This window comes from Somniosus microcephalus, chromosome 12 (assembly GCF_052327205.1).
Source record: "Somniosus microcephalus isolate GS21.2 chromosome 12, FLI_Smic_1.0, whole genome shotgun sequence".
Classification (NCBI taxonomy): domain Eukaryota; kingdom Metazoa; phylum Chordata; class Chondrichthyes; order Squaliformes; family Somniosidae; genus Somniosus; species Somniosus microcephalus.
The window spans coordinates 163273238-163289862 of NC_140998.1; the positions used below are offsets into that span (position 1 = coordinate 163273238).

At 48.1% G+C, this 16625-nt stretch overlaps 1 protein-coding gene across 1 annotated transcript in view; it reads right to left on the reverse strand.

Annotated features, from left to right (window-relative positions):
- Positions 1-16258: 16258 nt before the first annotated feature.
- Positions 16259-16625, reverse strand: part of LOC147109672 (pleckstrin homology domain-containing family D member 1-like) — a 55369-nt gene continuing 55002 nt past the window's right edge. The window contains exon 6 of the mRNA XM_086003758.1: positions 16259-16391. Within this exon, the coding sequence (XP_085859884.1) occupies positions 16285-16391 (107 nt within the window). The 3' untranslated portion in view covers positions 16259-16284. The remainder of the gene's footprint in view (positions 16392-16625) is intronic.

Sequence of the window (16625 nt, forward strand, 5' to 3'; positions counted from 1 at the left end):
CTTAAAAATCAGTTCTGCGGGAAATTTCCATCTGGCTGTGAATGAACTGAAAGGGAAAGCAAGAAGGACTTTTTATGCCATTAAAAAATCAATCCAAATAGAAATCCCAATTAGCATTTGGCTCAAAATTTTCAAATCGGTAATTGAACCAATTGCACTCTATGGCAGTGAGGTGTGGGGACCGCTAACACAACAAGAATTCGCAAAATGGGACAAACACCCAATTGAGATCCTACATGCAGAATTCTGTAAAAGTATCCTCCGGACTCAAAGGAAAACCGTAAACAATGCATGCAGGGCAGAACTAGGCCAATATCCATTAATAATCACTATCCAAAAAAGAGGCACCAAATTTTGGAAACACCTAGAAATGAGCAACCCCCGATGCTATCATTACGAAGCCCTGAAATGCCAAGAGAGGACCATAAAGATGAATACCCTCAGTCAACTAGTCCTGGGACTCAGTGAAGTAACTACTAACAATAACCAGCCCCAGGACAGTGACAGCGTAACACAAAGAATTCGACCCAACACAATCGTCGCTAAGCAAAAGGAAAAATATCTGTCATATTGGGCAGAAACAACAAAAACCCAAAGCAAACTCAATTGCTACTTGGCCCTAAACAGACAATACAACATGGCTGATTACCTGACCATGGTAAAGGATAGCAAACTGAGAAAAACCTTGACAATGTACAGGCTTAGTGAACATAGCCTGGCGATCGAAAAAGGTAGACACAGGCAGACCCGGCTACCAAGAGAGGACAGGATATGCTCTCACTGCAGTCAGGGAGTGGTGGAGACAGAGATGCACTTCCTCACAGCTTGTCGAAAATATCAGGGCATAAGGGAGAATTTCTACCCAAAATTCACAAAAATATGCCCGGAATTCAGAAATTTGAATGACGACCGAAAACTCCCATACCTACTAGGGGAAGAGAGAAATTGTGTAACACTAGCGGCACACTAAGTTACAGCTTGCCATAAACAGAGGGACAACCACTAAATATAAGAAAAGAGTATATATAAATTATATGAATGTATATTTATACACTCAGGGATATATCTGTTTATACACTGTATGGATAGTTCTGTATTTTTGTGTACAAACATGAATGTTTTTCGATGATTTGGCAACATAAGATGTAACTTGTCATGCCAATCAAGCGATTTGAATTGAATTGAATTGAATTGAATGTGGAAGAGGGAGTGTGGTAGAGGGAGAGAGTGGAAGAGGGAGAGTGTGGAAGAGGGAGAGAGTGGAAGAGGGAGAGAGTGGAAGAGGGAGAGAGTGGAAGAGGGAGAGAGTGGAAGTGAGGGAGAGTGTGGAAGAGGGTGTATGTGGAAGAGGGAGTGTGGTAGAGGGAGAGAGTGGAAGAAGGAGAGAGTGTGGAAGAGAGAGAGTGCGGAAGGAGAGAGTGGAAGAGGGAGAGAGTAGAAGAGGGGGAGTGTGGAAGAGAGAGAGAGAGAGTGGAAGAGGGAGAGAGTGTGAAAGAGGGAGAGAGTGTGGAAGAGGGAGAGAGTGTGGAAGAGGGAGGGAGTGAAAGAGGGAGCGACTAGAAGAGTGAGGGAGTGAAAGAGGTAGAGACTGGAAGAGGGAGAGAGCGTGGAAGAGGGAGAGAGAGGAAGAGGGAGAGAGTGTGGAAGAGGGAGAGTGTGTGGAAGAGGGAGAGAGTGGAAGAGGGAGAGAGTGGAAGAGGGAGAGAGTGGAAGAGGGAGAGAGTGGAAGAGGGAGAGAATGGAAGAGGGAGAGAGTGGCAGAGGGAGAGAGTGGAAGACGGGGAGGGTGGAAGAGGGGGAGAGTGGAAGAGGGGGAGGGTGGAAGAGGGGGAGAGTGAAGGAGGGAGAGAGTGGAAGAGGGAGTGAGAGTGGAAGAGGGAGAGAGTGGAAGAGGGAGAGAGTGGAAGAGGGAGAGAGTGGAAGAGGGGGAGGGTGGAAGAGGGGGCGAGTGAAAGAGGGAGAGAGTGGAAGAGGCAGAGAGAGGAAGAGGGAGAGAGTGTGGAAGAGGGAGAGAGTGTGGAAGTGGGAGAGAGTGTGGAAGAGGGAGAGAGTGTGGAAGAGGGAGAGAGTGTGGAAGAGGGCGAGAGAGTGTGGAAGATGGAGGGAGAGAGTCGAAGAGGGAGAGAGTGGAAGAGGGGGAGAGTGGAAGAGGGAGAGAGTGTGGAAGAGGGAGAGAGTGTGGAAGAGGGAGAGAGTGTGGAAGAGGGAGAGAGTGTGGAAGAGGGAGAGAGTGTGGAAGAGGGAGAGAGTGGAAGAGGGAGAGAGTGGAAGAGGGAGTGAGAGTGGCAGAGGGAGTGAGTGGAAGAGGGAGCATGTGGAAGAGGGAGAGAGTGTGGAAGAGGGAGAGAGTGGAAGAGGGGGAGGGTGGAAGAGAGAGAGGGTGGAAGAGGGAGAGGGTGGAAGAGGGAGAGAATGTGGAAGAGGGAGAGAGTGGAAGAGGCAGAGAGAGAAAGAGGGAGAGTGTGGAAGAGGGAGAGAGTGGAAGAGGGGGTGAGTGGAAGAGGGAGAGAGTGTGGAAGAGGGAAGAGTACATTGTCAATGGTAGGTTCATGGGAGACTACCTAGGAAGATCCACCTATTGCTCAGCTCTTGGCTTCAGCACCGTAGACTATATGATTACAGATCTGGACCCATCCTCTTTCAGAGCATTCACAGTCAAACCACAAACAACACTGTCAGATCACAGTCAAATTACTGCCTATCTTAAAAGGACAGAAACAACCAACACAGAAACACAACCCAGTAAGCTGTACAACATTAAAAAATCCTACAGATGGGCCAAAAACAGCACGGGAAAATACCAGAAAGCAATTAGCAATCAATCAACTCAAGCTCTCTTGGACACATTTCTGGAAAACACATGCACACACAATAAAGAAGGTGTAAACTGGGCAGTGAATAACCTAAATAATATTTTTGATAATTTGGCATCAATGTCAAACTTGAAAGTTCGCAAGAATAAACCCAAAACAAAAAACTACGAAAAATGGTTTGACTCCGATTGCCAGAACATGAGGAAAAAACTCAGAAAAATATCAAACCAAAAACACAGACAGCCAGAAAACGAGGAATTACGCCTTACTTATTGTCAGGCACTAACACAATACAAAAACACACTGAGAACCAAGAATGGGCAGTATATTAAGAATACACTCAGCTCCTTTGAGGAATCCATTGATTCCAATTGTTTCTGGGACAACTGGAATACATTAGTCAAAAAACAACACGATGAATTGGCCATTCAAAATGGAGACACATGGGAAAACCATTTTGAAAAATTATACCAGAAAAACACACTAAGCCCAGAGCAATACCAAATGTGCGAAAAACTGGAAAAGCTTGAATTGGCCATAAAAGATAACCAAAACCCGCTAGACCCCATAATAACTGAAAAAGAGCTAATTGAAAAACTCAAGGACCTGCGACCAGGAAAAGCTTGCGATGCAGACGACATCCTAAGCAAGATGATTAAACACACGGACGATAAAATGAAATTGGCTATCCTGAAACTCTTCAACTAGGTTCTGAGTGTCGGTTACTTCCCTGATATCAGGAACAAAGGACTCATAACGCCCATATACAAAAGTGGAGACAAAGTTGACCCAAATAACTATCGAGGCATCTGTGTAAACAGTAACCTGGGGAAGGTATTCTGTAGTATCATAAACAAAAGACTTATAAACTTCCTTGAGGAGCACGTCTTGAGTAAAAGCCAAATTAGATTCCTACCAAACTATAGAACATCAGATCATATCTTCAACCTGCAGAGCCTAATTGACAAACATGTTCATCAAAACAAAAGCAAAATTTTTGCCTGCTTTATAGATTTCCAGAAGGCTTTCGATTCCATCTGGCACGACGGTCTATTCTTGAAACATATTGAAAGTGGTGTAGGGGGAAAAACATATGATGTAATTAAATCAATGTATACAAACAATAAATGTGCAGTTAAAATTGGAGACAAACAAACAAAATACTTCCCACAGGGGCATGGTGTGATGCAGGGCTCGCCCATCTCACCGAAACTCTTTAATATTTACATAAATGAATTGGCAAAACTACTTGAACAATCTACAGCACCCGGCCTCACCCTATATGAATCCAAGGTTAAATTCCTCCTCTATGCAGATGACCTGGTTCTGCTGTCACCAACTAAGGAGGGTCTACAGCAGAACCTGGATCTGCTAGAGTCATTCTGTCAGACCTGGGCCCTGACAATAAACCCCCAAAAAACCAAAGTCCTTGTGTTCCAGCAAAGATCCAGACATCAGGGACCCAGAATAAATTTCACACTAGGAAGAACTAAAATTGAACAAACCACTAACTACACATACGTGGGCTTAAAAATCAGTTCTACGGGAAATTTTCATCTGGCTGTGAATGAACTGAAAGAGAAAGCAAGAAGGGCTTTCTATGCCATTAAAAAATCAATCCAAACAGAAATTCCAATTAGCATTTGGCTCAAAATGTTTAAATCAGTAATTCAACCAATTGCACTCTATGGCAGTGAGGTGTGGGGACCGCTAACACAACAAGAATTCGCAAAATGGGACAAACACCCAATTGAGATCCTACATGCAGAATTCTGTAAAAGTATCCTCCGGACCCAAAGGAAAACCATAAACAATGCATGCAGAGCAGAACTAGGCCAATATCCATTAATAATTACTATCCAAAAAAGAGCCACCAAATTTTGGAAACACCTAAAAATGAGCAACCCCCACTGCTATCATTACGAAGCCCTGAAATGCCAAGAGAGGACCATAAAGATGAATACCCTCAGTCAACTAGTCCTGGGACTCAGTGAAGTAACTACTAACACTACCAACAATAACCAGCCCCAGGACAGTGACATCGTAGCACAGAGAACTTGACCCAACACAATTGTCACTAAGCAAAAGGAAAAATATCTGTCATATTGGGCAGAAACAACAAAAACCCAAAACAAACTCAATTGCTACTTGGCCCTAAACAGACAATACAACATGGCTGAATACCTGACCATGGTAAAGGATAGCAAACTGAGAAAAACCTTGACAATGTACAGACTTAGTGAACATAGTCTGGCCATCGAAAAAGGCAGACACAGGCAGACCCGGCTGCCAAGAGAGGACAGGATATGCTATCACTGCAGTCAGGGAGTGGTGGTAACAGAGATGCACTTCCTCACAGGTTGTGGAAAATATCAGGGCATCAGGGAGAATTTCTACCCAAAATTCACAAAATTTTGCCCTGAATTCAGAAATTTGAATGACGACCAAAAACTCCCATACCTACTAGGGGAACAGAGAAATTGTGCAACCTTAGCGGCACACTATGTTACAGCTTGCCATAAACAGAGGGACAACCATTAAATCTAAGAAAAGAGTATATACAAATTATATGAATGTATATTTATACACTCAGGGATATATCTGTTTATACACTGTATGGATAGATCTGCGTTTATGTGTTCAACCATAAATGTTTTTCGATGCTTTGGCAACATAAGATGTACCTTGTCATGCCAATAAAGCGATTTGAATTCAATTGAATTGAAATTGAGTGGAAGAGGGAGAAAGTGGGAGAGGGAGAGAGTGTGGAAGAGGGAGCGAGTGTGGAAGAAGGAGGGAGTGGAAGAGGGAGAGAGTGTGGAAGAGGGAGAGAGTGTGGAAGAGGGAGAGAGTGGAAGAGGGAGAATGTGGAAGAGGGAGAGAGTGTGGAAGAGGGGGAGTGTGGAAGAAGGATGGAGTGGAAGAGGGAGAGAGTGTGGAAGAGGGAGAGAGTGTGGAAGAGGGAGAGAGTGGAAGAGGGAGAATGTGGAAGAGGGAGAGAGTGTGGAAGAGGGAGAGAATGTGGAAGAGGGAGAGTGTGGAAGAGGGAGAGAGAGGAAGAGGGAGAGAGTGGAAGAGAGGGAGAATGTGGAAGAGGGAGAAAGTGGAAGAGGGAGAGAGTGTGGAAGAGGGAGAGAGTGGAAGAGGGAATAGAGTGTGGAAGAGGGGGAGAGTGTGGAAGAGGGAGAGAGTGTGGAAGAGGGAGAGAGTGGAAGAGGGAGAATGTGGAAGAGGGAGATGGAAGAGGGAGAGAGTGGAAGAGGGAGAGTGTGGAAGAGGGAGAGAGTGGAAGAGGGAGAGAGTGGAAGAGGGAGAGAGTGGAAGAGGGGGAGAGTGTGGAAGAGGGAGAGAGTGTGGAAGAGGGAGAGAGTGGAAGAGGGAGAGTGTGGAAGAGGGAGAGAGTGTGGAAGAGGGAGAGAGTGGAAGAGGGAGAGAGTGGGAGAGGGAGAGTGTGGAAGAGGGAGAGAGAGTGGAAGGGGGAGAGAGTGGGAGAGGGAGAGTGTGGAAGAGGGAGAGACTGTGGAAGAGGGAGAGAGTGGGAGAGGGAGAGAGTGGGAGAGGGAGAGAGTGTGGAAGAGGGAGAGAGTGGAAGAGGGAGAGTGTGGAAGAGGGAGAGTGTGGAAGAGGGAGAGAGTGGAAGAGGGAGAGTGTGGAAGAGGGAGAGAGTGGAAGAGGGAGAGAGTGGAAGAGGGGGAAGAGTGTGGAAGAGGGAGAGAGTGGAAGAGGGAGAGTGTGGAAGAGGGAGAGTGTGGAAGAGGGAGAGAGTGGAAGAGGGAGAGTGTGGAAGAGGGAGAGTGTGGAAGAGGGAGAGAGTGGAAGAGGGGGAGAGAGTGTGGAGAGTGAGAGTGTGGAAGAGGGGGAGAGTGGAAGAGGGAGAGAGTGGAAGAGGGAGAGAGTGGAAGAGGGAGAGAGAGTGGAAGAGGGGGAGAGTGGATGAGGGGGAGAGTGGAAGAGGGAGAGTGAGAGTGTGGAAGAGGGAGAGAGTTGGAAGAGGGGAGAGAGAGTGGGAGAGTGAGAGTGTGGAAGAGGGAGAGAGTGGAAGAGGGAGAGAGAGTGGAAGAGGGAGAGAGAGTGGAAGAGAGGGAGAGAGTGTGAAGAGGGAGAGAGTGGAAGAGGGAGAGAGTGGAAGAGGGAGAGAGTGTGGAAGAGGGAGAGAGAGTGGAAGAGGGAGAGAGTGTGGGAAGTGAGAGGGAGGGAGTGTGGAAGAGGGAGAGAGTGTGGAAGAGGGAGAGAGTGTGGAAGAGGGAGAGAGTGTGAAGAGGGGAGAGAGTGTGGAAGTGGGAGAGAGTGTGGAAGAGGGAGAGAGTGTGGAAGAGGGAGAGAGTGTGGAAGAGGGAGAGAGGTGTGGAAGAGTGGAGAGAGTGTGGAAGAGGGAGAGAGAGTGTGGAAGAGGGAGAGAGTGTGGAAGAGGGAGAGAGTGTGGAAGAGGGAGAGTGGAAGAGGGAGAGAGTGGAAGAGGGAGAGAGTGGAAGAGGGAGAGAGTGTGGAAGAGGGAGAGAGTGTGGAAGAGGGAGAGAGTGTGGAAGAGGGAGAGAGGTGGAAGAGGGAGAGTGTGGAAGAGGGAGAGAGTGGGAAGAGGGAGAGGAGTGTGGAAGAGGGAGAGAGAGTGGAAGAGGGAGAGAGTGGAAGAGGGAGAGAGTGGAAGAGGGAGAGAGTGTGGAAGAGGGAGAGAGTGGAGAGGAGAGGGAGAGAGTGGAAGAGGGAGAGTGTGGAAGAGGAGAGAGTGTGGAAGAGGGAGAGTGAGAGGGAGTGTGGAAGAGGGAGAGTGTGGAAGAGGGAGAGAGTGTGGAAGAGGGAGAGAGTGTGGAAGAGGGAGAGAGTGTGGAAGAGGGAGAGAGTGTGGAAGAGGGAGAGAGTGTGAAGAGGGAGAGAGTGAAGATGGAAAGTGTGGAAGAGGGAGAGAGAGTGGAAGAGGGAGAGAGAGTGAAGAGGGAGAGAGTGTGGAAGAGGGAGAGGGTGGTGAGTGTGGAAGAGGGAGAGAGTGTGGAAGAGGGAGAGAGTGTGGAAGAGGGAGGAGTGTGGAAGAGGGAGAGAGTGTGGAAGAGGGAGAGAGTGGAAGAGGGAGAGAGTGGAAGAGGGAGAGAGTGTGGAAGAGGGAGAGAGTGGAGAGGTGAGAGTGTGAAGAGGGAGGAGTGTGGAAGAGGAGAGGGTGTGGAAGAGGGAGAGGGTGTGGAAGAGGGAGAGAGAGTGGGAAGAGGGAGAGAGTGGAAGAGGGAGAGAGTGGAAGAGGGAGAGAGTGGAAGAGGGGGAGAGTGGAAGAGGGGAGAGTGGAAGAGGGAGAGAGTGAAGAGGGAAATGTGGAAGAGGGAGAGAGAGTGGAAGAGGGAGAGAGTGGAAGAGGGAAAATGTGGAAGAGGGAGAGAGTGGAAGAGGGAGAGAGTGGAAGAGGGAGAGAGTGGGAGAGGGAGCGAGTGTGGAAGAGGTAGATTGTGGAAGAGGAGGAGAGGTGTGGAAGAGGAGAGACTGGAAGAAGGAGAGAGTGGAAGAGGGAGAGACTGGAAGCGTCAGCGGGAATCTCGAGCGGCAGAGCGGGGCTATAAAAGGCCCCAGAGACCAGGTAAGGCCTCACAGCGTCGGCGGGGAATCTTGAACGGCAGAGCGGGGCTATAAAAGGCCCCAGAGACCAAGTAAGGCCTCACAGCGTCGGCGGGAATCTGGAGCGGCAGAGTGGGGTATAAAAGGCCCCAGAGAGCAGGTAAGGCCTCACAGCGTCGGTGGGAATCTTGAGCGGCAGAGCGGGGCTATAAAAGGCCCCAGAGACCAGGTAAGGCCTCACAGCGTCGGCGGGAATCTCGTGCGGCAGAGTGGGGTATAAAAGGCCCCAGAGGCCAGGTAAGGCCTCACAGCGTCGGCGGGAATCTCGAGCGGCAGACTGGGGCTATAAAAGGCCCCAGAAACCAGATAAGGCCTCACAGCCGTCGGCGGGAATCTCGAGCGGCAGAGCAGGGCTATAAAAGGCCCCCAGAGACCAGGTAAGGCCTCACAGCGTCGGCGGGAATCTCGAGCGGCAGAGCGGGGCTATAAAAGGCCCCAGAGACCAGGTAAGGCCTCACAGCGTCGGCGGGAATCTCGAGCAGCAGAGCGGGGCTATAAAAGGCCCCAGAGACCAGGTAAGGCCTCACAGCGTCGGCGGGAATCTCGAGCGGCAGAGCGGGCTATAAAAGGCCCCAGAGACCAGGTAAGGCCTCACAGCGTCGGCGGGAATCTCGAGCGGCAGAGCGGGGCTATAAAAGGCTCCAGAGACCAGGTAAGGCCTCACAGCGTCGGCTGGGAATCTCGAGCGGCAGAGCGGGGCTATAAAAGGCCCCAGAGACCAGGTAAGGCCTCACAGCGTCGGCGGGAATCTCGAGCGGCAGAGCGGGGGCTATAAAAGGCCCCAGAGACACAGCGTCGGCGGGAATCTCGAGCGGCAGAGCGGGGCTATAAAAGGCCCCAGAGACCAGGTAGGTTTACCAGTCTCCGAACTCGGAGGGAAGGAGAGAGGTAAAAAGTAATCCAAGTGTGACGTCACCAGAAAGCGGGTAAGTGATTGGTTGGTAAGTATTTCTCTCTTTTTTAATCTTAAACTCTGTGGTTTATAGTTTCTAAGGTGCGATATTCATCATCTAGAATCGGAGCAGAGGGTATTTAAAAATACTGTTAATAAATTTAATTAATTACATAAAATGGGAGATCAGGTGATGTGTTGCTGCTGCAATATGTGGGAGCTGGTGGACACCATTGATGCTCACAGTGATCACATTTGCAGTAAGTGTTGGCTGCTCGAGGAATTCCGGCTCTGCGTTGAAGAGTTGGAGTCCGAGCTTCAAACACTGAGACACATCAGAGAGGGGGAGAGTTACCTGGACTCTGTGTATCAGGAGGTAGTCACACCAATTAGAATAATTAATTCAGATGTAGCCCGTGGCCAGGGTCAGGATGGTGTGACTAGAAGTGAGGCAGGTATGGGGATCCAGGAGGTAGTGTTGGAGGAGCCGCAGCCCTTGCTCTTGTCCAACAGGTTTGAGGCTCTTACTCCCTGTGAGGATGGGAACAGGGACTGCGGGGAGGATGAGCAACCTGGCCACAGCACCGTGGAGCGGGGGGCCATTCAAGTTGGGGGGAGTTAAAAGAAATGGTGTAGTGGTAGGGATAGTATCGTCAGGGGGATAGATAGAGTTCTTTGCAGCCGAGAGCGAGAGTCCCGAAGGCTGTGTTGCCTGCCCGGTGCCAGGGTTAAGGACATCTCCTCTGGGCTGGAGAGAAACTTGGAGTGGGAGGGGGAGGATCCAGTTGTCGTGGTCCATGTTGGTACCAATGACATAGGTAGGACAAGGAAGGAGGTTCTGCTGAGGGAGTTTGAGCAGCTAGGGGCCAAATTAAAAAGCAGAACCACAAGGGTAATAATCTCTGGATTACTACCTGAGCCACGTGCAAATTTGGCTAGGGTAAATAAAATTAGAGAGATAAATGCGTGGCTCAAAGACTGGTGTGGGAGAAATGGGTTTTGCTTCCTGGGACACTGGCATCAGTACTGGGACAGGAGAGAGCTATTCCGTTGGGACGGACTTCACTTGGCCAGTGCTGGGACTAGAATCCTGGCGAATCCAATAACTAGGGCTGTAGAGAGGGCTTTAAACTAATTAGTGGGGGGAGGTTTTAAGAGAGCGAAAAATAAAAATGGCAGCGGAGAAGGCAATAGAGCAAGGTAACAGTGGGGGAATTAAAAACCAGAGCGTGTCAGGAAGGGACAGAATGTACAATGATAAAGGTAAAGTAGTAAAAGGGGTAAAAGCAGGAATAAATTGTCAGAAAACATATTTGAAAGTTCTTTATCTGAATGCACGCAGCATTCGTAACAAAATTGACGAGTTGACGGTACAAATAACTGCACGTGGGTATGATCTGGTGGCCATTACGGAAACATGGCTGCAAGATAATCATGACTGGGAACTAAACATACAAGGGTATTTGACAATTAGGAAGGACAGACAGGAAGGAAAGGGAGGTGGGGTTGCTATGTTAATCAAGGATGGAATCACTGCAATAGTCAGAAATGATATTGGGTCAAAGGATCAGGATAGTGAAACAGTTTGGGTGGAGATAAGGAATAATAAGGGGAAAAAGTCACTAGTGGGCATAGTCTATAGGCCTCCTAACAGTTGCAACTCTGTTGGTCGGAGTATAAATCAGGAAATAGTTGGGGCTTGTAATAAGGGAACAGCTATAATCATGGGGATTTTAACTTTCATATTGACTGGACTAATCAAATTGGGCATGGTAGCATTGAGGAAGGGTTCATAGAATGTATTAGGGACGGGTTCCTTGAGCAGTATGTAACTGAACCAACCAGGGGGCAGGCAATCTTAGATCTGATCCTGTGTAATGAGACAGGATTAATAAAAAATGTCCTAGTAAAGGATCCCCTTGGAATGAGTGACCATAATATGGTTGAATTCCAAATTCAGTTTGAGGGTGAGAGAGTTGGATCTCAAACCAGCGTACTAAGCTTAAATAAAGGAGACTATGAAGGTATGAGAGTAAAATTGACTAAAGTGGACTGGGAAAACAGATTAAAGTGTAAGACGGTACAAGAGCAGTAGTCTACATTCAAGGAGATATTTCACATCTTTCAAGATAAATATATTCCACTGAGGAAAAAGGGGAGTAAAAGAAAAGACAGCCATCCGTGGCTGAGTAAAGTAATAAAGGATAGTATTCGACTGAAAACAAGGGCATATAAAGTAGCCAAATCTAGTGGGAGGATAGAACATTGGGAAGCATTTAAAGCCAGCAAACAATAACTAAAAGATTAATTAAGAAAGAGAAGATAGATTATGAAAGTAAACTAGCAAAAAATATAAAAACAGATAGCAAGAGTTTCTACAGCTATATAAAAAGAAAAAGGGTGGCTAAAGTGAACGTTGGTCCCTTAGAGGATGGGACCAGGAAACTAGTGGTGGGGAACATGGAGATGGCAAAGACGCTGAACAAATATTTTGTATCAGTCTTTACAGTAGAGGACACTAAAAATATCCCAACACTGGACAAACAGGGGGCAATGGGGGGGGGGGGGGGAGGAGCTAAAGACGATTAAAATCACTAAGGAGATGGTACTCAGTAAAATAATGGGACTTAAGGCGGATAAATCCCCCGGACCTGATGGCCTACATCCTAGGGTCTTGAGAGAAGTGGCGGTAGGGATTGTGGATGCATTGGTGATCATTTTCCAGAACTCCCTGGACTCAGGAAAGGTCCCGGCAGATTGGAAAACTGCTAATGTAACACCCTTATTTAAGAAGGGAAGTAGACAAAAAGCTGGAAACTATAGACCAGTTAGCCTAACATCTGTGGTTGGCAAAATGTTGGAGTCCATTATTAAGGAAACAGTAACAGAGCATTTGGATAAACATAATTTAATAGGACAGAGTCAGCATGGTTTTAAGAAGGGGAAGTCATGTTTGACAAATTTGCTCGAATTCTTTGAGGATGTAACATACAGGGTGGATAAAGGGGAACCAGTGGATGTAGTGTATTTGGACTTCCAAAAGGCATTTGACAAGGTTCCACACAAAAGATTACTGATCAAGATAAAAAATCACGGGATTGGGGGTAATATACTGGCATGGGTGGAAGATTGGCTATCTAACAGAAAACAAAGAGTTGGGATAAATGGTTCGTTCTCGGGCTGGCAATCAGTAACTAGTGGTGTTCCGCAGGGGTCAGTGCTGGGACCCCAACTCTTTACAATCTATATTAACGATTTGGAGGAAAGGACCGAGTGCAACATATCCAAGTTTGCCGATGATACAAAGATGGGAGGGAAAGCAGTGAGTGAGGAGGACATAAAAAACCTGCAAAAGGACATAGACAGGCTAAGTGAGTGGGCAGAGATTTGGCAGATGCAATATAATGTTGGAAAGTGTGAGGTTATGCACTTTGGCAGAAAAATCAAAGAGCAAGTTATTATCTAAATGGAGAGAAACTGCAAAGTGCTACAGTACAAAGGGATCTGGGGGTCCTGGTGCATGAAACACAAAAAGTTAGTATGCAGGTGCAGCAGGTGATCAGGAAGGCCAATGGAATTTTGGCTTTTATTGCAAGGGGGCTGGAGTATAAAAACAGGGAAGTCTTGCTGCAGTTATACAGGGTATTGGTGAGGCCACACCTGGAATACTGCGTGCAGTTTTGGTTTCCATATTTAAGAAAAGATATACTTGCTCTTGAGGCGGTTCAGAGAAGGTTCACTCGGTTGATTCCAGAGATGAGGGGGTTGACGTATGAGGAAAGGTTGAGTAGGTTGGGACTCTACTCATTGGAGTTCAGAAGAATGAGAGGCGATCTTATCGAAACATATAAGATTGTGAGGGGGCTTGATCGGGTGCATGCGGTGAGGATGTTTCCACTGATGGGTGAGACTAGAACTAGGGGGCATAATCTTAGAATAAGGGGCTGCCCTTTCAAAACTGAGATGAGGAGAAACTTCTTCACTCAGAGGGTAGTAAATCTATGGAATTTGCTACCCCAGAGAGCTGTGGAATCTGCAACATTAAATACATTTAAAATAGAGATAGACATTTTCCTAGCAGATAAGGGAATTAGGGTTTACGGGGAGAGGGCAGGGAAGTGGACGTGAGTCTAGATTCAGATCAGCCATGATCCGATTGAATGGCGGAGCAGGCGCGAGGGGCCGTATGGCCTACTCCTGCTCCTATTTCTTATGTTCTTATCTTTTATGGAAGAGGGAGAGAGTGTGGAAGAGGGAGAGTGTGGAAGAGGGAGAGAGTGTGGAAGAGGGAGAGAGTGTGGAAGAGGGAGAGAGTGTGGAAGAGGGAGAGAGTGTGGAAGAGGGAGAGAGTGTGGAAGAGCTGGAGTGTGTGGAAGAGGGAGAGAGCGTGGAAGAGGGGGAAGTGTGGAAGAGGGAGGGAGTGTGGAAGAGAGAGAGAGTGTGGAAGAGGGAGAGAGTGTGGAAGAGTGGGAGAGTGGAAGATGGAGAGAGTGTGGAAGAGGAAGGGAGTGTGGAAGAGAGAGAGAGTGTGGAAGAGGGAGAGAGTGTGGAAGAGTGGGAGAGTGGAAGATGGAGAGAGTGTGGAAGATGGAGAGAGTGTGGAAGAGGGAGAGAGTGTGGAAGAGGGAGAGAGTGTGGAAGAGGGAGAGAGTGGAAGAGGGATAGAGTGGAAGAGGGAGAGAGTGGAAGAGGGAGAGAGTGTGGAGGAGAGAGAGTGGAAGAGGGAGAGAGAGTGGAAGAGGAAGAGAGAGGAAGACGGAGAGAGTGGAAGAGGGAGAGAGTGTGGAAGAGGGAGAGAGTAGAAGAGGGAGAGAGTGTGGAAGAGGGAGAGAGTATGGAAGAGGGAGAGAGTGGACGAGGGAGAGAGTCTGGAAGAGGGAGAGTGCGGAAGAGGGAGAGAGTGGAACAGGGAGAGAGTGTGGAGGAGAGAGAATTCGACCCAACGCAATTGTCACTAAACAAAAGGAAAAATATCTGACATATTGGACAGAAACAACAAAAACCCAAAACAAACTCGATTGCTACTTGGCCCTAAACAAACAATACAACATGGTTGAATACCTGACCACGGTAAAAGATAGCAAATTGAGAAAAACCTTGACTATGTACAGACTTAGTGAGCATAGCCTGGCCATCGAAAAAGGCAGACACAGACAGACCTGGCTGCCAAGAGAGGACAGGGTATGCTATCACTGCAGTCAGGGAGTGGTGGGGACAGAGATGCACTTCCTCACAGCTTGTGGAAAATATCAGGGCATAAGGGGGAATTTCTACCCAAAATTCATAAAAATATGCCCTGAATTCAAAAAATTGAATGACGATCATAAACTCCCATACCTATTAGGAGAACAGAGAAATTGCGTAACTTTAGCGACAAACTATGTTACAGCTTGCCATAAGCAGAGGGACAACCATTAAATCTAAGAAAAGAGTATATACATATTATATGAGTGTATATTTATGCACACAGGGATATATCTGTTTATACACTGTATGGATAGATCTGCGTTTGTGTGTTCAACCATAAATGTTTTTTTTCGGTGCTTTGGCAACATAAGATGTACCTTGTCATGCCACTAAAGCAATTTGAATTCAATTGAATTGAGTGTGGAGGAGGGAGAGTGTGGAAGAGCAGGAGAGTGGAAGAGGGAGAGAGTGTGGAAGAGAGAGAGAGTATGGAAGAGGGAGAGAGTGTGGAAGAGCGGGAGAGTGTAGAAGAGGGAGAGAGCGTGGAAGAGGGAGGGAGTGTGGAAGAGAGAGAGAGTGTGGAAGAGGGAGAGAGTGGAAGAGGGAGAGAGCGGAAGAGGGAGCGAGTGTGGAAGAGGGGGAGAGTGTGGAAGAGGGAGAGAGTGTGGAAGAGGGAGAGACTGTGGAAGAGGGAGAGACTGTGGAAGAGGGGGAGAATGTGGAAGAGCGGGTCAGCGTGGAAGAGGGAGGGAGTGTGGAAGAGAGAGAGAGTGTGGAAGAGGGAGAGAGTGTGGAAGAGGGAGAGAGTGTGGAAGAGGGAGAGAGTGTGGAAGAGGGAGAGAGTGTGGAAGGGGGAGAGAGTGGAAGAGGGAGAGGGTGGAAGAGGGAGAGAGTGTGGAAGGGGGAGAGAATGTGGAAGAGCGGGAGAGTGGAAGAGGGAGTCAGCGTGGAAGAGGGAGAGAGTGTGCAAGAGGGAGAGAGTGTGGAAGAGGGAGTCAGTGGAAGAGGGAGAGAGTGTGGAAGAGGGAGAAAGTGGAAGAGGGAGAGAGTGTGGAAGAGGGAGAGAGTGTGGAAGAGGGAGAGAGAGTGGAAGAGGGAGAAAGTGGAAGAGGGAGAGAGTGGAAGAGGGAGAAAGTGTGGAAGAGGGAGAGAGTGGAAGAGGGAGAGAGTGTGGAAGAGGGAGAGAGTGTGGAAGAGGGTAAGAGAGTGGAAGAGGGAGAGAGTGGAAGAGGGAGAGAGTGTGGAAGAGGGAGAGAGTGTGGAAGAGGGTAAGAGAGTGGAAGAGGGAGAAAGTGGAAGAGGGAGAAAGTGGAAAATGGAGAGAGTGGAAGAGGGAGAGAGTGTGGAAGAGGGAGAGAGTGTGGAAGAGGAAGAGAGTGTGGAAGAGGGAGAGAGTGTGGAAGAGGAAGAGAGTGTGGAAGAGGAAGAGAGTGTGGAAGAGGGAGAGAGTGTGGAAGAGGAAGAGAGTGTGGAAGAGGAAGAGAGTGTGGAAGAGGAAGAGAGTGTGGAAGAGGGAGTGAGTGGAAGAGAGAGAGTGTGGAAGAGAGAGCGAGTGGAAGAGGGAGAGTGTGTGGAAGAGGGAGAGTGTGGAAGAGGGAGAGCGTGTGGAAGAGGGAGAGAGTGTGGAAGAGGGAGAGAGTGTGGAAGAGGGAGAGAGTGTGGAAGAGGGAGAGAGTGTGGAAGAGGGAGAGAGTGTGGAAGAGGGAGAGAGTGTGGAAGAGGGAGAGAGTGTGGAAGAGGAAGAGTGACCGAGGGAGTACGAGAGAAGATTGACTCTGCCAGAGGGCAAGTACTGAGTTAATAGTTACAGGGGCACGTTGCACAGCTCCTCTGTGTATTGGCTCCACTCACCTCTTTCTGCTCTCGTTGCAGGCAAAGTTCTTCCGTCTCCTCCATGAGTTTGTCTGAAAACCACATCCACATACAACGGTTAGTTAACAAAGAGTCCCAAGGCCAAGCTTGGGTCCTTGTCCCACCCACAGTGGATATCAGCAGAGACCACACGGCCAACAGCAATATAAACCACATCTCCATTTTCTTTTTAAATGGCAAACTTTAATGTTTAGCGTACAGTAGAGTAGTGGTCATGCTACTGGTCTAGTAATCCCGTTCAAAGCCCCCACGGCTGATTGAGATTT